Source organism: Scophthalmus maximus, chromosome 7 (assembly GCF_022379125.1).
Source record: "Scophthalmus maximus strain ysfricsl-2021 chromosome 7, ASM2237912v1, whole genome shotgun sequence".
Taxonomy (NCBI): domain Eukaryota; kingdom Metazoa; phylum Chordata; class Actinopteri; order Pleuronectiformes; family Scophthalmidae; genus Scophthalmus; species Scophthalmus maximus.
The window spans coordinates 12,030,624-12,054,985 of NC_061521.1; the positions used below are offsets into that span (position 1 = coordinate 12,030,624).

General features: G+C 44.3%; 1 protein-coding gene across 3 annotated transcripts in view; it reads left to right on the forward strand.

Annotated features, from left to right (window-relative positions):
* The first annotated feature begins 469 nt into the window (after window positions 1–469).
* LOC118315680 (tetraspanin-18) overlaps window positions 470–24,362 on the forward strand; it is a 31,924-nt gene continuing 8,031 nt past the window's right edge. The window contains exons 1-3 of one of the 3 annotated variants that reach the window (XM_035643147.2): window positions 470–739; window positions 1,736–1,818; window positions 18,140–18,224. In XM_035643147.2, the coding sequence (XP_035499040.1) occupies window positions 18,222–18,224 (3 nt within the window). In that variant the 5' untranslated portion in view covers window positions 470–739; window positions 1,736–1,818; window positions 18,140–18,221. Of the gene's footprint in view, window positions 740–1,735; window positions 1,819–9,154; window positions 9,236–18,139; window positions 18,225–24,362 lie in introns of all 3 variants that reach the window. The other 2 variants (XM_035643148.2, XM_035643146.2) reach the window with 2 other exon arrangements.

The window sequence follows — 24,362 nt, forward strand, 5'->3', positions numbered from 1 at the left end:
TGGTAAAAGGCTTAATTTCTGCTGCACTGAGATTGTGCTTTACGCGCGTGTGTGTGTGTAACTCTATGTAGAACATTGTCACAGATAACAATGGTGACAGGAATTTCACGGACATTATGAAAGATTTAATAATGGTATATAAAGAAATAAGCACGTAAAAGTCTGAAAATACAAAAGGGTCACACATTAAAATACAACGCACAGAATGTCTTATATAGGCAAAATAGAATATGTACGGAGACACTCTGAAACAAAAAGACTAAATAAATAAACAACAAAAACACAATGGCCTTTAGAAGACAGATGAATACGTTAACTGTTCTATGGGTCTTTGTTTTTTTCCTACAATACACAATGATATCTTATTTATTATTATTACTATTAATTAATTAATTGACTTTCGAGAGAAGGTAAACCAGGGGGCGTGGCGGAGAGTCCCCGCCCCCCGGAGCCGCGCGGGCAGCCGGAGCAGCCGCCCGGCTCGGGCAGACGAGTTCACCAAACTGATCGCACACACGCCAGACTCCTCTCCGCGCGGCGCGTGTGTCCGGAGCGGTGGGATTGTATCAGTCGACGTTCACCTCCCGTGGAACTCCCCCCCACCTGACCGGCAGAGGGGTCGTTTTTGTTGCTTCTTTTTAATTTGTAATATTACTTGCCTCCAACTCTCCGGACATTTCTCGCAAACAGCGAACATCTCGCCGCGGCCAGAGGACTCGGCTCGGAGCGTCGTCGTGAGGTAAGAGACGTGTCGCTGCTCCCGGGGAAGAGAGGAGGCGTGGTGGGGGGGGGGAGTGTGTCCAACTTGAATGTCGGCTGTTTAAATAAAACCCCTCCTCGCTTGTGTTTTGTGAGTCGGCCCCGCGCGACGAGCTCGTTTCTCCACGATATCGGGGGATGCGTGTTGCCAGTGTGTGACTCCTCCGCTCACTTCGTTGTTCGCAAGTTGCGCGTTTCTCCTCGGTCCACGTCCGGAGACCGCACGGGCGTGTTGTCAGGGGCGACGGGAGAGAATGACCCTTATTGTTTCACTCGTTTCTGGGGCTGTTTCCCCAGGTGTGGACTCGAGTTAACCTCAGGTCGGGTTTGTTGTTTCCTCCCTCTAGGATTGACAAAGAAAAAAAAAAAGTCTCATGCACACAGGGTAAATATCCGCTGGTGATTGGAAATGTGTTTTTGTTTTTCAATAAAGCCTCCATGTTTTGACATAGTTATAGTGTATGTCATGAGAAACCTGACAGCAGGGCCGATGTGTGTCAGTCTCCAAGCTGGCATCCTTCCCACGGGGGTCCAGCCCTTTACCGAGGAGGAGGAGGAGGAGGAGGATGTGGGGTCACAAGATGGATGTGTCCGACGATGCTACCTTGGCTGCAGGGCATGAATTCACTGTCGGTTCGCATTAATCAGAGGGATGCATCATCCACAGCCACCTCACCCCGTTAATCCTCCTCTGTCTGATTTCCACTGGAGCAAACATGACGCGTTCAAGAGCTCGGGGGGAAAAAAGGAAAAGTCGATCGTTTCTGAGGCCACGGCCAAGAAGAGCCCAGCATGTGACTGTGCAAGTGTCCCAGCAGATTTACGCTGATTCGATCAGTGAAAAGTTTCCTGCTCAAGTTGGAGGCCAACAGCTGATAGGTGCAGATTCAGAGTTAAAAAAGTTACTACTCACAGAAGTAAAACTCTTGTGTGTGTGTGTGTGTGTGTGTGTGTGTGTGTGTGTGTGTGCGTGCAGTAACAGCTGGAAATCAGGTTATAATCAGAGTTCGCCCGAGGACACGGGCTCCAAGGGACCTATTAACTCTCACCAGTGTCCAGGTGAGTGTGCACTGCCGGGTCACAAGCGCTCGCTCCAGCTCTCCATCTCCCTGAGGCGGGTGCAGCTTGTCAGAAAAAAAAGAGGAGAGAGGAATCATATCACGCCCCAGCAGCTCGGTCGGACTGACCAATCAGCCTGTCATGATTAATGACCTCACCTACTAAAATGCTGCATCATTTAAAGATTTCTTTCTTCCTGTGTCTCTCGCTCTCTCTCTCTTTGTTCCACCCTTTTCTATATTCTCCCCAAACCTAATTGATTGGGAGATTTGTTGGGAGAGAGAAGCACACAAACTGAAAACAGAGGCGGGCTTGTTCGCCATGATGTGGGTGAACATTTGGCCTGTCAAAAAAAAAAAGAAGAGGAGAGAGAGAAAAGAAATGGAAAAGGGAAACAGTAGTACTGATGCTTCGGAGCAGCTGCCAACACGAATGACTAAACTTCGCCTGAAGCTTTTCTCTCCTCAGCTTGATTCACATGAGTGTTGGGAAACAGTTTAGTTGCCCAGATACAGAAGTGATGTCCGCAGGATACAAGCACAAAATGCAAACAACAGGGTTTGTGAACCCGCAGTGTAATTTATACCGAGATTAAAGGTCGGCAACAATGCAGTGGGCTTTCCTCTGCGGACTGCGAGGGATAGCAATTAGCAGGGTGCATGTTTAAGTGGATGAATCTCCGCCGAGTCAACGTGGTATTTATCTATTCCGCCTACAGAGACAGAACGCCTGGTGTGAGACTTGCCACTGGTGATCAGTGCTCTCATTGTAATCGTGCCTCCGATAATGTGTTGCTCTTAATCACACATTCGCTGTGCCAGAGAAGAAATGGTACAGCAAAAAACACGAATAGGAAAGGAAGTGTAAGATGTCTATGTGTGTGTGTGTGTGTGTGTGTGCGTGTGTGTGTGTTTGTTCATTGGGTTCACTGCTCCTCTGCCTCTCAGTTTCTTGGCACAGATGACAAACTGTGAAATTGCAGTGTATGGCAGCTCCTGCTGAGGGGAATGGGGTGACTGACTGGCCGGGCAAAATCCGGCTCATTAAAGGCCAGAAATGAAACAATCTGCGGTTCCACATGGTCGGTTCGTCTCTGAAATCTGTCGCTCCTCTCTCCTTTTCTGTTGCTCTTTTCTTTTTGGGCCTTTTTGATCAAAACCCCCTGGTTGTTCATCTCTGTTTCATCCCGCCTCGCCACAACCTTCGTCCTCCTCCTCCTCTAACCATCACCATCTCTGCATCATCTTATCTAACCCTCCCTCCCCACCGACATCACCGCTATCACCGCCACCGTCCAGCTCATCCAGCCTGCAGAGCGCCTCTGTATCTATATCGATGGGCTCAGAGAAGCAGGGAGAGGGAGGACGAGGCAGGGTCATCAGTCTACACTCGCTTTCCCCCTGTATCAGCCCCAGTGCGGCAGCAATGGTCCGTGGAGAGCCTGGAACTAAATGGAGTATCTATTGGCTCAATGAGAAAATTGCTTTTTTCGATTGCTAGAGGACCCTTCATTTAATGTGTGTGATGCAGAGGCCTCAGACAGTAATGGGTTCAGCATCTTTGTTGTCAGGAGACATGAGAAAATGAAATTTGCTTTTCAGCTGGCAGAAATAATTTACTCTCAGAAAAGGTGCATTTTTTTCCCGTCAGTTGTTTAAAAGCTACGAAGGTGTGTGTGTGTTGTGAAGTGTGTGTGCACAATGTTTTGTAGGCACTGAATGTCCAAACTGTGTGGCCTGATGTCTGCTGAACACTGGTTCTTGGGGAAAGTTCGTGTCATATCAGAACTGCCATGCACCTCCTCAAAACAACCACATTTTGGGTCTTTGACAACAAAATGTTGAAACAAAGTCAACAAATTTATCGTGACATGTATTTAGCTGACATCTACGCATTCCATGTCAACTTGAGCTTCTGCTCCATTGAAGAGATAAAGCAAATGAGAAATCTGATGCTGCAATGGTAACATTTTACATCAACTCCTCTATTTAGCATTTATAATTCATATACAACACACAGTACCTTTTCTATAAGATTTTAATCTAGATACAGGCACTAAGGAGTTGCACAGTGTTTTCAACAATTATATGTATGAAGGCAGATTTAAATCATATTAACACTGATTATGTTTCACCAGCCTCCACTTGTGAATTGTTGTTGACAACTGAATCAATTTTCATTTCAAAAGTGATAATAAATGTCAACAACTATACCATATGGTGTGCTATACACTGCTATTAAGTGTTTATATACTGCTTATAAATGCTAAGTGTGGGTGTTAAAAGAAAGTGATACCTCAGACACTAAATTTAAAACTTAAGCCATACGTAATCATGTTGTGAATCACTGTTTGGCCCTTTTATCAAGTGTTAACCAGGTTTACATTATTGTTTCTTCCCTTTCCTGCATGAACACATGAGAAAATTATGCATAACCTGGAAATATTCACACATCCATGCGTTTCTTTTCCCCCGAGTGCCTCAGCCTGGATCAGGAAGCAGTGAGTGACCTCGGTGCGGGGCAGCTGGCGGGCCCCAGAGTTCACTGTGAGCAGGAAGCCGAGGGGCCTCTGTGTGCCGACGGTTCCTTTTTATCAGGAGGAAGCAGGCTGGCTGTTTGTGCTCAACCCAAGAATTTTTTGTGGTTATCTTACATTCACCCTATTTCCCCTCGATAGCGGCTGTGCTGAGCAGGTAATGAGGTAAAAGGTGTGTATTTGACAAGCTGCGCTCGGCAGATAGCAGGCTCTTGGACAGGCTCGCAGCTTGGTCGGCACTTAGTTGAGGGCACACTCAGACCCGTCTCGGGATGCTCGAATCACATCTGTCTCGAAATCCCCCTCAGCCATCTCTCCCTTTGCATAATGCTATTTCAGAAACCAATAAACTGCGTCACTCCTGTGTCTATTAACGGCTGCTGGTGAGGACCTACTGGTCGTTACCCAGAGCGAGCACCCTCACTAAATCCCTCTGCCTTTGCCTGCAGGTTCCTTCATCACCTTGTGCTCTTTTTATCCCCAGATGTAGTGAAAGCTCAGATATGGGTTTAGGCTGGCCAGGAGAGTGGGCCTGATTCGTGTGTGTGACACGGGGCTAATGTGTGGGAGAGATTACCTGCCTGACTTCAGAGAGACTGTGGCACAACGCTGAACGATGCTGAAGAGAAAATCGTGCAAAAAAAAAATGGCAGATTGCAAGAGCAGGGTTTTTTTTCCCTGCCGGATGAACAACCAGTTCTTTGGTTAAATTCACACGATAGTACTGTGTTGACTCACATGAGGTTGAGTATTGTTGGCACACTGGGCAGGAAGAAGCTGGGTGCTAATCAAGTAGCACCAGGGAGGAAGAGCTCATGATGTGGATGTGTGATTGTTCTCAAGACTCACTGGCTAACACTGGAGCTTTAGGTAATATTAAGGGAGATTTTTAAAACATTTTTTGGATAAAGAACTCTTGTGAGACTCACTTATTGCATTTTTTTCTCTCTCAAATCATGTGGTTCCTGTCATAGAGTTTGATAGAGACTCAATGTTTAGATTTTCTCTATCTACACAAATGGAGGATTGTTTGCCCAATGTTAGGGGGAGGATGTGTGGTGGGTGAAGAGAAACACCATTGTCTGTATTTTCAGAGGACGTACAGTGCTGTGGGTTGTGTCCATGTTAGGGCTGGTACTGTAAACTGTCTGCTTCTCCACCTGCACATAAGATAACACACATGTGGCTGTCATAGGTCTATGATATTGACATGTGCACTTCAGGTCCAGTTTCGAATGTGCGTTGCCATTTGTCCGATTCACATTGTCATATATAGATATGGATTCCTTGGATTTTAGACCGAGATCTGGGTTCCCCGGCTGTTTTTTTCGGGGATGGCACTGGGAGCCAGGCTCAGCTCAGATCTGTTTTCACTGCCTCTCCCTGTGACTCATGGGGCCCTAATGGTTCTCCCGTCTCCCGACTCAGGCATTTTTCTGATCAAATGGGACTCTCCCAGCTTCTGGTCTTCCTCTTCTTCTGTTGACCTCGCCACAACTGTTTCCCAGCTCTCTCTTCTGCTCCGCCCCTCGTTCCCATCTCCCCTTCTCTACTCCAAGGTTCTTCTTCTCCTCGAGTACTCTTGCTCCTTCCATCCAAGCTTCTGGAATCAGAAAATGTAGCTTTACGAGAATACCCTCATTAGTCATCTGGGCCTTTTTATATAATGTGCCCTATTTTATCACATACTCAGCTCTGCATTTTTTATTTCCTCTGCCTAAAGGGGATCCGAGCCCCCGTAAATATCCTGTTTATTTTTAATCACTGATGACGGGCAACACAGTATAATGTGATATGATAATTGGAAATACAAACACTCGCTCTCACCACACATTAATTTGGTAATTCAGAGTGCACAGATTATTGTAGGGATGGACAGTATAGGTTGTTAATGACGGCCCATGTTATTAGCCCTTTATCATTTTAAACAATCAAAATACATGTCCGCTCATTAAAACACCTTCTCTTATTTAGATGATGATGATTGGAAGTTGTGATGTGAAGCTGCAGTAACATCAGATTTATGGGCACAGGGATTGCTAATAAATATGACGTTGTCTCGTCTGCTGTCTTGCCTTTCTAGCGCGAGTTCATCCAAGAGATTTATTTTGAGCGTGATTTGGGTTTGCCGTCTGCAGTCAGTGATAACCATACAAACCTCAAATACACAAACACATTTGTACGCAGATCTCTCCCACACACACACGCACACACACACACACACACACACACCCCTGCAGCCTGGGTGCAGGAAATTGGGTTGTTTTATATTGACTGTACAGTATATGGTGCTGATATCTGCCAGAATCTAGGCTAAATGTTTTGCATTCCACTAGTAAACATGGCACAGAAAAACCTTAGCTAAGCAGAGATTTCTTTATTTTCACTTGGAAGTGAATGTTGTATTAGACGCAACTGGGCTAATGTGATTCTCCTTCTGCCTTCTTGCTATCTGGTCATGTGTGCTCGTGCTCTAATATAAAGCCAGTATGAGGGTAAGTCCCTTTAAAAAAAGCAGTTTCTTTCCGCTAGACTCAGTGCCTTTTCTCTGCCTTTTGCTGCCTCTGAAGCCCACACACCTTGTCCACAGCGGTGCTCCCTGCGGCTCCTGTGGGATAACAACAAACTGTAACATTCCCTCCCACAGGGCAGGATTCTCCACACGTCTATTAGACACATGGGTTCCCTGTCAGCCTCCACATCAGGGGGACAGATCAGTGTTTGATTTAAAAAAAGAAAAGAAAAAAATCCACAGCAGGTTCCAGCCTCTACCTGGGGAAACTCGGGGTAAGGGCCGGCTAATGATCTCTCCCCTGCCAGGATCACAAGCATCAGAGGGAGACGCTGTTGCTTCGATTCATTTCGATAAAGCAAAGAAATTATAAAAATCTACCAGTGGTGTAGGAGAGGGTAATTTGTCTGTTTGCATTCAGAATCCCTAAGGTTATAAATTGCATTTTAAAACAAATGGTTTCCATCTCAGCTCCTTATCAGTATTAGTGACCCTTCATGTATATTGCACTTTTGTACCAGTGTAAACAGGAAGCAGATAGTCTACTCTGCAGTTGGTTACTTAATCACATAAAATGCTACGAACGAGAAACAACAATGGTGAAATGAAAGAGCATAAGCCATACAAAGTCCTCTTGTGTGACACAGTTGTTCTTTTTGCAGGCTTTCCTGCTGGTGTGTCTTCTGTTTGTTGCCCACAATCACACCATTATGTGCAGTGATGCGGTCGACAACTGAAGCACAAAAAGGTGCTGAACTGTGGCTTACAGCGCAGCAATAAAGCCCTTTGAGGTCAGTCAAGCGACCAACCATCCTTCAGCAATCCAGCCCGGTTTCTTTGAAGATTGTGGTGATGGTTTAATGATGAATTTACTTGTCTGAACAGCCTCTGCATGTCCGACTAAATAATTGGCTTTTAACAGCATATCAAATGTACATGTTGTAGATGGTTACTTCTTCCCCTCGCAGGGGAAAACAATTAGACAGAGAAGACTGAGCGCCACGCTGTCTCATGATTTTTTGATGGTGCTTTATGAAATTTTTAGCCCACCGCCACTTTAAAAGCGTGCTATGTGAGACAGCAATCATGGGTCACTGCACTAAAACTCTGCCTCTGTCCTTTGGGGAAACGGTTGGTCAATGCCAGGCGACGTGTTATGGCCACAAGCAAACCAAGCTTCCATTACTGTGACGGGAATGTGCTGCATTTAATAAACTCAGTGGATCAACTTCCACAAGGAATATGGTTTTCTAAGAATAGAATGATAAAAAAATAGACGTATCATTTTGAGTAAAGAGACATTTTTCCTCACCGGAAAATATACTTGGTAATAGTTATAAAGATAAACACATGCACACTTAAGCATGATTCCCTTTTTCCTTAATCCGCACCTCACTGCATCTTCATTCCTTTGAAGCTTAGGAAAAAGAAGAGTCCACTGCACAGGAGAGCTAGCCCCTGTTTAACCATTTGCAGTGTATTAAAGGAGTTTGATATTTTTATGAAAATGTATTTCAGTCCAAACGTTTCTGTCAGTAGAACCCAGGGATCACCTTCTTGTGTGTTTGTCAGAGATAGCACAGTCTCAGCAGACGTTTCCAGTATGTGGCTGCAGTGTTTGCTGATTGAAGTGTTTGGGGGGGAAAAGAGTGCAAATGCTCTGTGGGACATAATTTTCAGTGGAAAATCAGTTGCTCTTTGATGGCTTCCCACTGATTTCGTATGTGTCCCACAACAGCACGACAGGACAGCAGCAAAGTGACCACCTGGGTGTGACGCTCAAAACTGTGATGTGTTTGAGGACAAAACAGACAGCTCAGGCATTTCTCCAAGAGTTTGTCCCCCTGGAGAAAACCCTGGGCCAGATCATCTTACCCGATAACACTTGGCAGGAGTCGCATCCCACGTGAAATGCGTCGGCACCAATGCTGAAGCCAAAGTAATTTTGTGGATATTTCTGAAAGCCCCTGGACGTGTAAAGGGTTTTTTTTGGCTTGATTTTTCAAGCCATAGGGTAAAAATAAAAACATCCGTCTCTTTCACTGGTGGCTGAGCCGGGGACTCCAAGCTGGTGCTTTTACTGGACAAATGACGAGACAGGCTTTGACGAAAATAAAACAGCTTTTACATTATTGTCTTTGATACTTAAATAAAATTCAGTCTCAGAGAGGAACCGGACATGAGCTCATTTGATCTCACCACATAAAAATGATGCACAAGACACAATGAAGGAGGAGAAAGCCAATGATGTGAGCAATTACCAAAACCACTTTTGCTTATCTCTGCAGGCAGTTTGGAATTGGACAAGCTGGTTTTTTTATTTAATAGGGAACAGATGTCCAACCCTCTCTTACTCAAAACATCCCTGGGTAAGCTTTCCATTTATTTGCCACATCTAGAATATCCCCCTCCATCTCACTCGCTCACCCACCCCTGATAATCCAATCCATACTGTGAACTTTCAGAAAACTCCCCCTATAAATATTTGGCTTGCGCTTAGTGTGTGTGTGTATTTATTCTGTTACTTTTGGCCTGAACCAAAGGTCTGTTGTGTTTCCAAGAAGCTTGAGAATCTGCAGACAGCTGGAGATTTTTGTGATGTTAAAAAAAAACAAAACCCTTTAATGACTACTACTGTAACCCCTCAGCTCGTTATATTGAGTATCTTCTGTAACCTCCTCCTGCTTTGTTCATTTCTCCGCCATTTGGTGGCTGGTATCAACACAGGTCTCATGCGGTGAAAATTAACGAGCTACATTTTTCCTCTTGTTGTGTAGGCTCGTACGTTATTTGCCATTCAGCCTGTATTTATTTAATTGTTTAAAATAGAGACTACATCTCAGAACTCCTGAATAGATTCTGGCTTTTGCATAGACTTCCTTTAATTATCTGCAACATTCGTCTGTAAAAATTAGATGAAAGCTCCGTTGGTCACCTCTACAAATGATCAGCTCTTCAGTCACACACTGTTTCAGCTCACAGGACTGCTGTACGAGCATCTCCAAGACATGTTTGTTTTTTGTTTGCATTTTAAACTCAAGCCAACGTCTAAATAAGCAGAGAGGCAGTCGTGTGTTTTACCGTAAAGATCCCAGCTGTGGTGACTACGGTGGTCCTGTAACAGAGGTGGAGAGCTCTAAATGGCTGTTTATTTAGAACTGTTAGGCTGCGGTGGGCTGATGGTGGTATGCTATGCGCGCTAACGCTGCAGTGCACGCTTGGGCGCATTACTCGCAATTTCATCACTACCCCCAATTAATACTCAAGACGGCATCAGCATAAGCATCTGCTCGAGCAAGACGGTCGTCGACAGTTTCCTGTAGAGTTGAGAAAATAAGCTCATCAGTGCCTTCGTTGCTGTTTTCTGCATGTGCTCCACGAGCAGGTTCATGGAGATCCTTCTGCATTACAATTGTGGCCACCGTCATACTTTTGTGTTTTCAGACTAAATCAGAACCAATAATTTTGGATAGGTTTGACCTTACCGTGTTGCCCAGTCTTTTCCCTGACCGCATTCATCCCCCACACAATTGTCTCCGATCCATCATGTTTTGCGGTGTAAACCTATTGACTTGTGTATCTTTGGGGACCTAATGTTGGACCGCCTCCAAGCAGTTCAGTTTCCATCCTCTCCCCATCTTTCCTCTGTCTCCCATAAATCAATGTGATGTAATTGCATAAACTCCCGTTCCCACAGCCCGAGCCTGAAGGCAGAGAATTCTCAGAGAGAAAGCGTTTCAGTGTGGCCAGTTATCCTTAACCCCCTGACTCCCATAACTGCCCGGCTTGTGAAAGTTTTATTTCGGCCTTAAAATATCTGTGTTTGCAGAGTTTCTGTCATTGGCAAGGTTTGATGTTTTATGCATTGTTTTTCCAAGCAGCAGGGCTGTGGAAGTTAACTTTCTCACAGCTGGTACTGTGTGTTTACATCTGGCTAATACACTCTAAGCTCGGCAGATTAAATCTCATTTCTCTGAGTGCTTTTTGTGTTGAGCCAAGCGTGATTTCTCCTGACGTCCCCCCGCTTGTGGCTCCCTCAGCCGATCGCAGGAATGTTTCTTAAAGCACTCCTACATTTTCACGAGATTGTACCATGGAAAATCTCCAACCCCCTTTTTCCACATTTCAGTCCCTCTTGGCTCCCTCTTGAGACTCACTCAGAAGCAGGATATCTACTCGAAGGATATCTTTCAACTCTTAGTCCAGGCAGTAACAAGCTGAGAGTGAACCAGTGTGGAAAGGTGTGTATCCTAAGTTTTTTGTTGTGGGATGAACAACTTACTCACACAGATGAGGATTCATCTTTATCCTGGTTTCATCTTCCACAGCTCCAGTAATCCTCCTGCCATCTGTCACACCCTGTTCTTCTGCAGAACACCAGTGATAAAAAACATTTTTTGCACCTCATACAGAAACACATTTACAGGCTATTTGGCCATTAGTGCGAGCCAGGTTGATGGTGTGAGAGACAAAAAGTGTGAGTCATTTTCACTGCGTTCTCTCTCTCTGTGATGTTGTGAGCTTGTCACAGCTTGTGACCTGCTGTCGCCACAGCCACCGCATACCGGCTGACATAGATGAAGTATTCAGAGGGATTTTGGGGTTCTTTGGCACATGTGGAGCTTTACGAGGAGGTTCCTGGTGTAGAGGGCCTCTGGGCTGAGGAAATGATCCAGATGCAAAGCTTCTGGCTCTCGTAACCCAGTGGGACACCTGCCCTGCTGCTCCTGTACAGCCCCCGACCAGAGGCGACCATCTCCCTGTATGGTGGTGGGACTTTGTTATGCAAGCTGTTGCATTCTGATTTTCCATGCAGCTTCTACAATGTTTGTGTCTTGGCTTTCATCCTTGTGATGGAGTTCTGCTTTCCATTTCAATTGAGCACAAATATTTCAAAGCTCAAGTCAAACAATGTTTGCTCTCAAATAGTCTGCTGCCTCAGCTGCTCCTAAATTCACTGGAATGTAAACTCATAACCAGTCCGATGTTCGGCATCACTACAGTTTGAATTGTTTCTCAAACATTAATAGTTCTGAAATGGAAATAATTAACAACATAGGAATTGTTTCTTGCTCCCAGCAGGGGTTTAATAGATTAGATAACCTGCTGGAAGACTTAATTTAATTTGATCAAACTTACTGCAAAACTGGTTCTGTTTATTCACTGCAAATGTCTGCTCATCCTTAGACTGTTGAGGTTCAAAATCAGCTATAACTTGTACAATTGTCTCTGTTACTGTAGTTGCACATAGCTGTACACATCGATGCCTATATTTTTAGGTGTAACAGGAAATAAACGATACGTTAATGCTAATCAGCTTTTTATTTATAATGGATAACATGCATTTGTTTACGTTTGGGGAATAATTACACTGACCTTATATAACTAATTTATTTCAGCGTGCACGTTATAGTCTGTATAAGATCAGAACATTATTGTCAAATTCATTTTGAAGGTCTTTATACAGTGAAATGTACATTTTTAAGTAGATATTTGTTTTTGGTGCTGTATCGGTTCTTAAGGTGCTGATTCCCTTTGTAATTCAGTTCTAGGTATAGTTAATATTGCCCTTCAATATTAAGATCCCTGATCATGTTTTAAATACTGGACTGTAAAGTGGAAGTGGTGCCGCTCAGATCTCAACACATTCCATCTTGTAATTAATTCATTTAGTTAATGGGCTGAACAGACACTCTGATTACAAGTTTACTATTTGTTGTGTAAAATTGGGTTTCTGCTCTTTCCCCCCGAAGGATAATGTGTAATTTCCTTAATTAATTATTTTCTAGTATATTGGTAAAGGTGGCGTTTGTTTTCAGGCAAGGTGGCCACATGCTATGAACCTCAGAGGTTATGTGTCAAATTCATATTTGTTTTGGAGTCTATATCCAAGCAACAGAGCTGCAATCCTGTCATATTTCTTCATGTTTGTTTACCTTTGTCTTGTACTGTGACCCACACATTTGTGCTCGTAAAAAAATTAGGAAATGCATAGTTTCAAACCAGCCTTTTCTGTGCTGAGTTACTTTGTTTGAACATGTTTGTTGCCTCAAATAAGCTCCCCCCAAAAGAAAAAAAAAAAGATCTGGAATCATGACCATCATCATCATCATCTGTGTTTCAAAACGGTGTGTGAATGTGCTAGTTAGCGGTTACGGGTGTGGTCACCAAGGTATGCAGTGAAAACCATCAGCGATTGGAACCAGACCTACTGAGCTGAACTGATGTTGTAAACTGGTGGAGATCCAAGCATCACTTTCAATATATTTTTAATATTGGAACTTATATTGTATACTAGTCCTAGTTGTGTTTTTCATTTGCATTATACTGTGGTACAGATGAGTGTTAAGTAGCCATGGGGCAAGGATAAAATTAACAAAGGCAAAAAAATCTATGCAAAAGTATATCATGCATATGAGCAAAATGTGGAGTCTGAACTCAAATGCCCTCTACTAGTTTTGAATTTGAAAATAAGTTGCATGGAGTCCCATTTTGCAGAGTCTGTTTCCACTTCCTCTGCATCTCCTGCATTGAGACGTTTACCACATTGTTTGTCAGAACACGAGTACTACAGCTTCATGAGTCCTACACTTGGGGGGGGGGGTGAGGATATATTAAGGACAAATAACAGCTAATGTTGCAGGTACAGGACAGTTGCCTCTGCAAAAGACCTTGTGGTTATGATCTTACCGAAAATGATCTTTGCTACAGAATCTGATTTCAACCTTCAACTTCCTTCTGCTCTTTGGTATTTTAGTAAAACTGAAGTGAGGCCTAGAAATGGTTAGCAGATGTGTTCTTAACACATGTTTAAGTGGCTGCTTTGACTTATAGGACATCAGCGGCTGCATATTTCTGTCCTGTGGAAAATATTTTACAGGACACCATATGTTTTAGTGCTGAATACCACTGATCCCAAAGGGTCTCAGGTGTAGTAACATACAAAAAAACATCAAGTGTTCTAACTGCCCTACTTTTGTAAACAAACTAGGAGGCACTTTTTGTTCTCCTTTTGTCATTATTCCTATTTTTGTTTGTCTCCGTAAGTTCTGGCTGAAGAGAACAAACCTTCGGCAGGTCTCAACACAAACTTCATTTTTGTGCAGGCCGCCTGAATCTTCATTCCAAATTCCTCTCTGAGTTGGAGGCTCTGTGAGCTGTAAGCTGCATGGTTCTCAAGCTTTACTGGGCTTTAGGATTTAACGGGGATGGAAATGGTTATCATGTGGCTGCGCGTCAGCTTGCAGGGCCTGTAGATGGGGGAGTTGGTGAACAAACTGGTGAAAGTTTAACAGCCCCAGCCCCCGTCTGTGTATGTAGTAATGAACTCTTACCTTGGCTTGGAAGGCTGCGCTGCTGGTATCCTCACTGTGTTTTTGTAACCCTCGCTAAAAAAGCCTCGCTCTTAATTGTGTCCCACGGGGCCCTGAGCTCTCAGTATTCACAGCCTTTCCTGTCCCTCGCACTGATCCTCCCCCTCTCCCAACCTTAGCCCCATCATCCCAATTCGACAGGTCTTTCCTCTTTAATCGCCGACTTCAAAGCGGCATAGTGATGCCCCCCAGGCCCCTGGCTCCTCAGAGACAGGGGGCTAGCCTTGGGGTCCTGGGAAGTGGAGGGAAAGTGTGGTGGTGTACAAGGCGGTTAGTTAATTTAGACAGGCACGGGTTAAATACAATAACAACAAGTAGTTTGGTTTCTGCTTTTCACAGTGTCACTAGTGAGACGCTGGTGTTGTGTAATTATAGAAGCAGGTTGCAGATGTTTGAAAGAGTCTGGGTGAGACACTTTGCACTGTTCTTTGATGTAGGCATCTTTGCAGAGGAGAGAGATGCGGGCTGTTGCCTGAGGAACCTGCTACACAGAGAAGAGGCCTGGCTAATGTTTGCCTCTGATTTACTCACTGAGGTGGACAGTGTCGGCTTTCATCAGCATCAAAATAGCACCTTTCCAACACATTGAATTCTTATCAGGTTTCCATTAAGGCCGTATCATTTAACACAGAGAAAATAGGTTACAGCGTAGTGAATTCAATCTGCATTTTTTAGCTTGGAACAATTGTGTATTTCAAATGAATGCATTCTTGCCCGAGTGAACCTACTGCAGTGTGCAGAACAAAGAAAACAGTGGGTTAGCCTTGGCCAGAGAGCGGAGAGTTGAGTGATTAGTTGTTCGATGCCCTCTGATCAGAGTGGGGATTGTTTCTCCACCATGGTGGTTTATCTTAATCTCTGATGGTTGACTCGCACTGTTAGATCGATAAATCCAAATGGGATAAGGCGATAATTCTGCCACAGCACTGCCCTCATTAAAGCAGACGTTCGGGAGATATATGGCAGCTGGCAATTGCCCTCATTCTCATTTTTATAATATTAGAACATGATGTACTGTATATGGACTCTGTCAGAAACTGGCTGGAGATCACAGGCAGCACTGACATCCAACGCTGTAGATTTTTTATTAAGCGCGTTTACATCGGTTTGATTCAGGGTATAAAATACCCCACAGACAAAGTTCTCTAAATATGCATTTACCTCTAAAGCTCTCAGGTTTGCTTTTGTCATCACTTGTGAGAAATTGAGGTCACACCCAGCCGAGAGGTGTAGATGGAGGAATTGTCCCTTCCTCCCTCATTTCCCTGTCCACTTCCTGTCCCCAAAGGAAGTGTTGCTGATCCGAAACTACCTGCTGTTGTCTGACCTCTGACATTAAAGCCAAGGTTTCCCGTCTGATTGGCAGGATGAGGTGACTTATGGAGGCAAAGAAAAAACACAAATGAGTCCCTAGCCAACATTACACATAGGCTGCTTTCAGACATGCACTGAAGTCTGGACATTTTCCCGGAGGGGTTGTATGTGAGAACGCATATCTCTTGAAATGTTCGGACATTGTTGGACATTTTTGATACAAATGTTTGGACATTTTCCTGAACTATTCCTGCCAGCCCCCAAGTAAAATTTCCTGAAAATGTTAGTGAGTCCATGTGAGATTACAGAAGGAAAATCTCACAGCGGACACAGTCAAAAGTTGAGGAGAAAAGCTCCCTGTGACAGAGGGCGCAAGACACAAAGAATCCTAGAAATGGGGGGTTACACTCAAAGTCCATCGGAAAATCTTACTCCTTACGCACTTATGATGTTGCACTCTGTTGTGAACACGAAAAGTAACAGAGGTAGTTGTGTGAACAATGAAAAACATTGCATCCTCATACCTGGCCAATCATAACATTGGTCAGATACAGTTGTCATCTGACACGCACTTCTGTCGGGAGTGCACTGGCGCCTTTAATACCTCTTACGGCTTTATAGCTACTGCTGTTTCCTTTTCTATCTCTAACGTGAATTGAGCTGTACATCCTGTTAGTAGAAGGGCATAATTTATAATGTCCTACTTGCATACCGGATAGACGTTAGTGATGCAACAATATTGTCAGAGCCTGAAATATCAGCAGAGGCTATAATCATTGAGTGACTGCATTGATGTTTTAAATTGCCCACAATGCTCGTGAGCTTAAATGTCAATGACAAGTTGGCGAGAGAGATTTATTTAAAAGGCAAAGCCATTGAGTGGATGTAGATGAAACCTTTTCTCAAGTGTTGATTCCTTCCCCGCTTTGTTGGGCCCTCAGTGGCCTGGCCTTTCTAGTCTCCCTCGAGGGTTTGTCTTATTGTTGTGCCTTCTCTGCCGTCTGCGCTGATGCCTCTTCTCACCCCCCATAACTGATTCAATGAGGCTCTGCGATCCTATTGGTGCTCCACATTGCCGTGGAAAGGGTTCCATGGAAACCAAACAATAATGTGGACCCTCAGCACTGCTGCTCTCCACTCGGCTAATAGCTCTCTAAACAGCGGTTCAGGAGAAACTACCTCTGCAACAGGCTCCAGGATACAATTTGACCACATTGCTGCTCAGCACTACACAGACGTGGCCCTGTTCGTATCTGCTGCCGTTGTTATAGACTGACACAATAAGAAAAACGGGATTACAGTATTTCAGTGCTTGGGGACATGTTCGCTAAGCCGTATGGTGAATAATTTGTAAATGGCTTTTTCAGTGAACCGCACATCGTTTGGCTCCCCATGTACGTGAAGCTAGTGTGGAGATGTTATTGATTCCCTGTGCATGTTCTTTGTTGTGTCTGAATTCAGGGCCTCGTGATAAGGGAATGTATCATTCCAGTGCATCTCTCCACTTCTCGGATTTTTCCGTTTTCCTCACTCAGACTTTGATTGCCTTTTCTAGATATAATCAGTGTGTACTCCGTATGGGGGAGGGTGTGTGGCTGCCACTGTCAGTTGGGCTCTTCGTCCTGGTGAATCGGATGTCTGCTGGCAATATGGTGTGTCGGCGGGATGATGTGGTTGGCTCTATCAGCCGGAATTCTCCAGAGATATTCTCCATCCCCAGCAGAAAAAAACCTGCTGCCAGTACATCGCCATGTTGCAGGAGCTGCATATTGTTCATGCCTCCGTAGGCAGCTCTCACCATATTTGATGCTGTAGTTGCCAGTGCCATTGAAACCGGCTCCAAAGGGTTGTCAGTCAAAACGGTGCTGCTCACTATTTTTGCGCATAGAGGCTGGAATACCAGCAGTTTAATTGGCACTGATTGCTATGTCGCTATTTTCAGCTGGAAGACACTTGTGGCAAAAGAGGAAAGTTAAAAGCATTTTTCCTTATCAGACACCCTTGGTTGGAGATGTACCACACAGACCAGTAAGTGTGCTAAGAAAGAAAGGTAGTCTACTTCCAGTGAATAATGCATGAGTTCGGATGCTCATCAAGGTCACGTCAGAAGCTGTATGAGGAGACTGTGTTGGGGCTCCTAATAAATGATAATTAACTGTGTGAGAAGGGAAACAGATACTAAAACCTTCTTACAATTAAAATCCTACCTTTCCAGAACTCGGGCCTGGACTTCTGTTGTTGAAAAAAAGTTGTTGTTTTTTTTTACTCTGTCCTTCTGAATTTTGCCTTCCAGCCCAGAAGTGAAATATTCACACAGATAAAACACTGTTGTAGTCTTTATATTAGCTCGCTGCTGCGAGCAAGTGCTTCATACATAATAGATGCCAACTCGGTCATTTTAAGTGTCCCACAATTTTATTTTCTGCGTTTTTCTACCTACCAGTCTTATTCTGCTTAAATTAATTACGAATACACAGACAAATGTGCCACTTTTCTTTCTCTTTTCCGGTGCCTCGCTGTGTTTTTTTTTTATATCATTAGCTCAGTCCTGACCTCTGTTTCTTCCCTTGTGCTTCTGTCCAACAGCCCATGAAAACAGGAGAGGAGAGAAAGCAGAGAGAAGACATCAGCTCCATCTGAACAAAGAGGAGGCACAAACAAGATACACATGGTATGCTAAGTATTTTATCTACAACTGAAGCACACATGGCCTTGAAAAAAAATCCCCAAAACAAAACAGCACATATTATATATACATATATATATACACATATGCCATTACTTTTCCTTCTGCATCTGTGATGACGGGGACATTACAGAGAGGGAAAAGTGGGGAAACTGTTGCCATGAATGATTTCCACCAAATCCAGCAGTGATTCTGCACCAGCAGACACGTGTAGAATCAGCAGAAAGAGCTTGTTGACAGACTCCTTTCAGTAAGATGCTGACAGTACAGGTGCAAAGCCATTGTTACCGTCAATACAGGCGGCACAGTGCTGCATGGCGTGTGGAGCTGGTCTTGCAAAACATGCAGACAAGTGCTTTTGTTCCTTTACCATCACAGCAGGCCGGCACTGGTCTTTGTTAGCCTCTGATTTTCAGTGGCATTTGTAACATTAGTATTCCAGACACGACTGAGCAGCAGACGTGTATAGATTGAGAGGTTAAAGGGGAATTTAGAGCCAGACACATCAGCTGTAATCAGTCATAGCACATAAACCACAAAAACAGCAAACCAGACAAATAAATGTGTGTGTTACAAGTACCAAGTGACATGTAAGATTATAGTCTTGAGCCATTTTCAGTTTTGTAAATATTGTCTTCAAGTCTCAAATCCAATGTCTTTGACTTTTGGACATTTTTTCTACTGATAATAATAAGATTAGACTCACCTAATTAATTCCTTCCTGTGAATGCTGCATTTTTGCTAAATAAAAAGAGGCCAGATGGGGAAAGAAGCACAAGCTGTAAAATAACCATGCCAGATTGAAGTTGAGTTGGAGAAATAAAAAGAGGCAAATTTCAAAATCATTAACCAAAGTCTTGGGTGAAAATATCCAGTACAGTTTACAAACACATTTTTGAATGATCCCCGTCAGTTTTACCTCAAAATGAAGTGGTTAATCTGCATTTGTTGTACTGTATGTTGTCCCAATGTACTTAATCGATCAGATTGTGTGCATCCAAATGATTCTTGAGTGACCACTTGTGATGCGATCTCTCTTCCCGACTCAAATAAACAAACATTATCAGACCAAAATCATTGTCGTTTTTGAATCGGCAGGAGTCAACAGTGCACTTCCTGTGCCTTGAATGCCGGAAATTAAAAGTAGAAGAAATTAAATCAATACAGACTGGATCTATTCCATGGTCTGTCCCGGGCAAACCAAAGCGGCCATGACATTTGACTCACTCATAACATATCTCTGTTGACTTTTAGAAATTTTGATAAAGTCAGTTAACTCGATCTGAGAAGAAACTGAATGAGTTAGAATTCGTACGTACTTCCTCTTGCACAGAGTACATCAGCTGAGCAGACAGTGCGTAAATGTGGCCCAAAGGAATGTGGCCATGTGCGGCCCAGACCACCTCAGAATGTGGTTGAGCCGTCTGGTCTCTATGCGTCCTCAATGTGTCTTGGGTGCATTCACACCTGTATTTGCATCTTAATGCCAGGACTGATCGGGGTCTCAGTCTCACCACGTGGTCTGTTTTTTTTTTTGCTGTTCTGGAGCTTTGGATCATACAAATGTTCTTCAACATTTTCAACATTGGAAGTTTGGCTTCAAAGTTGCGACTGAAGTTCATTCTGGGCAAATTCCATCTTCTGTGTGAGATTGTGTGATATTGTAGTGAGGTGTTTTTGTTAAATATAATTGAAAATAGGCGCTAGGCCGTTATAAACCAGAATTAACCTTTACGTTCTGTGATGAATCCTTTAAAAAAATCATGACCGCAACAACAACCATGTCACAGTCTCATAATCATATTTACATTAATAACCACATACGGCACAAGGTACGTCTGCTGCACCAAATGACAACTTTCAATAAAAGAATCAAGGATTTTCTGCAACAATGCTCATCCAAAGGCATCAACACGCTTTCGGTTTAGTTCAATGAAGTTAATTGATCCCACAAAAACACAAACATGGCAACGCTTCATCCGTAAGGTTTTGTTTTTATCTCTGCATTGCATGTTAAACCATGGCCGGTTTTAGGAAGTCGTTTTTTGTTTTGTTTTTTCTGTTTGCAGTGTGTAGAGGTTCATGTTTGTGTGTGTTGCACGGAGTCGTCAGTAAGTAATTCAGTAAGTGATAGAACAGCTCTCTGGTCTTCTCCACAGAGGGACTACACTATTCTGACTAACATATGGCCTTGCAACAGGGTGTGAGTGATCGCTCATTAGACAAATGGCTGGCCGAGCTGTCCCCCTGCCGTAAAGCACTCGGCTCTGCACCCCTTTGTTTTCTAACAGGAACTAGTGCTAAGTGGAGATTCCAAACACCGCTCTGCAGACAAAGGCCACTTACCCTGTATCCGGGTTGCCGTGGAGACCAGTGTCCTCACTGGAGGCCTGGAAAGATTCCAGCGTGCTAAAAACACCCCACTGGATTTCTCTAAATGTTGTATTTGACCGAATAGAATATAATTTTTTCTAATTGTTCTGTTATCTATCAGAGTTTAGCGAGCACTTGTGTCTTCATGTGAGTCGAGTGTATTTTGGGTTTCTGCACGTGTTTTTGCTCCAAAGTGTCCTTTTGTGTTGAGTCCCCTGGGGCTGAATACGTTGTCTTTCTTCAAATTCCCCTTTGTTTACCTCTGCCGAGGCCATCTGTGATGTAAATACTCTTTATATGGAGATTTGACAAAAACGGTAACCTCGACTCGAACAGTATTTAAAACAAGATGCAGAGAAAACCTCACCAACATTTTGATTGACTCTTGCCTTAAGGAGCTGATATTGATTCCACTCCTTGTGACTCTGACATAACAATAGAATTTTGGCGAGATTACAGGAACAAAGAATAAGGGAAGATGGCAGAGCTGGAAGTGTAGTGTAGTGTGGAAGAATGACTTCTCCCTGTTGTCATCACAGTAATTGTTGTGCATTTAGTTTTGAATTGAGTTGTAACTCATTTTTGTGAAAAGCCCCAACAGCAATGTGTCATCCTGTAAAGAACCCCGTGGGAAAATCCCGTGCCGAGTCCCAACAGGCGTCTGTGAAGGAGTGTTTATGTGTTCATTGTGTGCTGCTACCACATGCCCTCACTCGCAGACGACCAGCGGACTGAGAGCTGGAACTCCAGGGGATCGATGCTTCACTGACCGTGTGCCTGGGCCTGGTATTGATCCAGCACTGTGCAGCCAGTTTGTGTCTTCACTCAGCCAGATAGAGGTGCCGACACAATTAAGTGAGAATCTCTGCTTTGAGAGAGAGAGACACACACACACACACACACACACACACACACACACACACACTGTGCGGTGTTCAATATAACCCCAAAATCTGCTCATCTCAATCACATGCCCTCTGCTCGAGTTAGAGCCAAAGCCCTTGGTGCCCTTCCCCCTTCCAGTCCCTCTTACGTAAGGAGCTGGAGAATCGATTTCACTCAATAGGAGTTTGAGCAACTGTTAGCCTTGAACCAGCAGCTGGACGTGTGCCCAGTTGGGATGTCAAGAATGTGGCCCGCAGTGCTGTTGACAACACATGGTCAGTGAGTTTCTGACTGTGCATTTGTTCATTCCGGGAGTCTGCTCGAGTTAATCAGCCTGTTGTTCAGGAGTGTGTCAGCTGCCTGGTCAGAGGGATTCACACTATCTCATATCCTAACTGAACGGGTCAGGAGAGCGCCGCTCACATGCTCACAGATAAGAACTGCTTTGGATTCACAGCGCTTGTTTGAACAATGGGCTCAAATGATAAATAGCTGTGAAAGGCAGAGCAAATTCATCAGTGCAGTGAAGTGAAGTTGTTTTTGTCGGAAACTGGCAGTGGCCTTAATGTGCAGATGCTGATGATGTTCATCAAACCTATAAGTGTACTGTGAAAACTCATTAAGCGGAGCTTGCCTGAGGGGAAGAGTATTTGTATGTCTCCACCTGAGCTTCAAACAGCATTAAGACCTTCACAACAAGCCTCGCAGTTTCCTGAACGTCCTAACTCGCCTGAGTTTGGATGCTCGGCTCTCTGTGTGAGCTACACCCACGCACGCAGACGTGTGTGCTGGGTTGCTTTTTGAGCTACTTTCATACACTTTCTCTCTGTGGTTGCTCCCTGTTGTCTGCAAACTGCATGCCCTCTAAAGCAGCATACGCTGCTATAGCTGGTTAGCATTCAGTGCATTTCAAAGCTCCCCAGTGTGACAGCACAGCCCAGGGCTCATTCTCTCCTAATTGGAGGTTCATTAAGGGACATGGTGTGCCCCAGGGGAGGCCTGCTCACTGCACGAGGAGCCTTTATTTGGATTTTGGGGTGTTTACTTGCTGCGCCTGATATGGGAAGTCATGGAGAAATCTGAAAATGGATTTTTAATTGAGATAAAAGGTGATGAAGCATGTGTGTGGTCCCTCAGTGTCGCTGTCATGGGGTATTAGCACACTCTGGAGGGAGCTTTAGAGTGGCATACAGTGGATGGAAAAACACACCTGCTCAAGCTGCATCAGGGAGCCAGAGGATGATTTGCACCCATCCCCAGGGTTCAATTACAAGTGATCATTCAGAGGGTCAATGACATTTAAAGGGGTCAACCTTCAGCCCTCATAATCTCAACGGGGTTTCTGTATTAATGATTATTTGTTATGCAGGCTCATGCTCAAGATGAAGTGAGCTGGCTGGTTAGGGCTGCGGGTGTGGACATGGCGAGGTTGGCGCAGGAGCAGACACCGTGTCCTTGTCGTGCCGTTCAATTTGTCCAGGCGGTGGAGCAGGCGAATATGGACCCACTTCATTAATCGAGCCGAAAGTGTCAACTTCAAGGAGAACCGCCCAAGGGTGTGCTATTTCTATATGGAGCATTCTCAGTGTGGGTCTATATCTTCCTTATCTTTTAATTACAGTGATTTGACATGACCATCATCGTTGGTTGTGTAGACGATGGCTAAACAGACCTCTGGTTTTAGTGGAGTTAAGCATGAAAAAACAAAAAGGCCTTCAGCAGTGTTTCAGAATTGCTCATCTTTACACAGAGAAGAATGTAGGTCAGATGAATTTGCCCTCATTACAGGGCTCCGGCTTCTGTTGGCACTGTGAAGTTGAGTTAGGATCACTTCTCATCAATTCACTATCAAAGTTAACCATACCAGGCTCCGCGGCCAGAAGCTGGCTATGGATCAGTCTTCACCAAGACTAAACAACAGGATCATGTGGCATTTCGTGATGTCAGTAACAGGAGACCCCGCGGACGACACAGATGGAACTGGCATTTACTGGATACCTACGGGGGCAAAGTCTGCCACGATTGTCAGATCGAGGACATGCATACATACATTATTACCTGCTACCAAACACATTGTCTGCAATGATAGTTGTAAACAAACATGACACACATCGCAACAAGGAATGCTGCTTACTGCTGCTTCTGTCATGTTGTTTGATGAATGCCTTTTTGCTCATCTTTACAAACACAATGCCTCCCAAGTCCTTACAGCATCTCGGCAGACTGATAACTTAGCAAAGCGGCACACCTGAGGAGGATCTGCTTTACATCTGGTCGTAATTCGTCAACGTTTTTGTAAACCTGCAGCTCCTTGGGTGTGAACCACATTTCCCTTGTCTACCTATTGTACTCTGCAGACTATTCAAAGAGCCTTAGTGGTCTGATCTCTGCGACTGGGCTGTGATCGATGAAGAACTGCGATCCCGTGGGAGTCATGGGAAAGACCAGTTTGTTTACTCTGCACTTTCTCTGGGGTTTCTGCGGCAGTTTGATTTATACGATGCTGGTTTGCACCATGGGCTTGTTATTTGGAGCTCAGCTAGTCCTGCACGGTCCACTTTATTCTTAAGCACCCAATGTATTTTAATGCATAAAAGAAAATTGGCTCCACATCTGATAGTTGGTTTTGACCCTGAGATGGGGGCGAAGAGCATAAAGGTGAGGCTGGAAGAGAAATCAGACTTTTTGTTTGGAGAATCAGATGTGAGCGGAGGCCAGCCCACTCCTTCCTCCCCCTCCTCCTCCACCTCTCTATCCTCTGCTCCAATAAATACAGTTTGCACTCTTCATAGGGGCTCAGGGCTGACAGTGGAGAGCAGGATTGATGAGAAAGGACCTTTTCTGATGCTTCTCTGTGAGAATGTA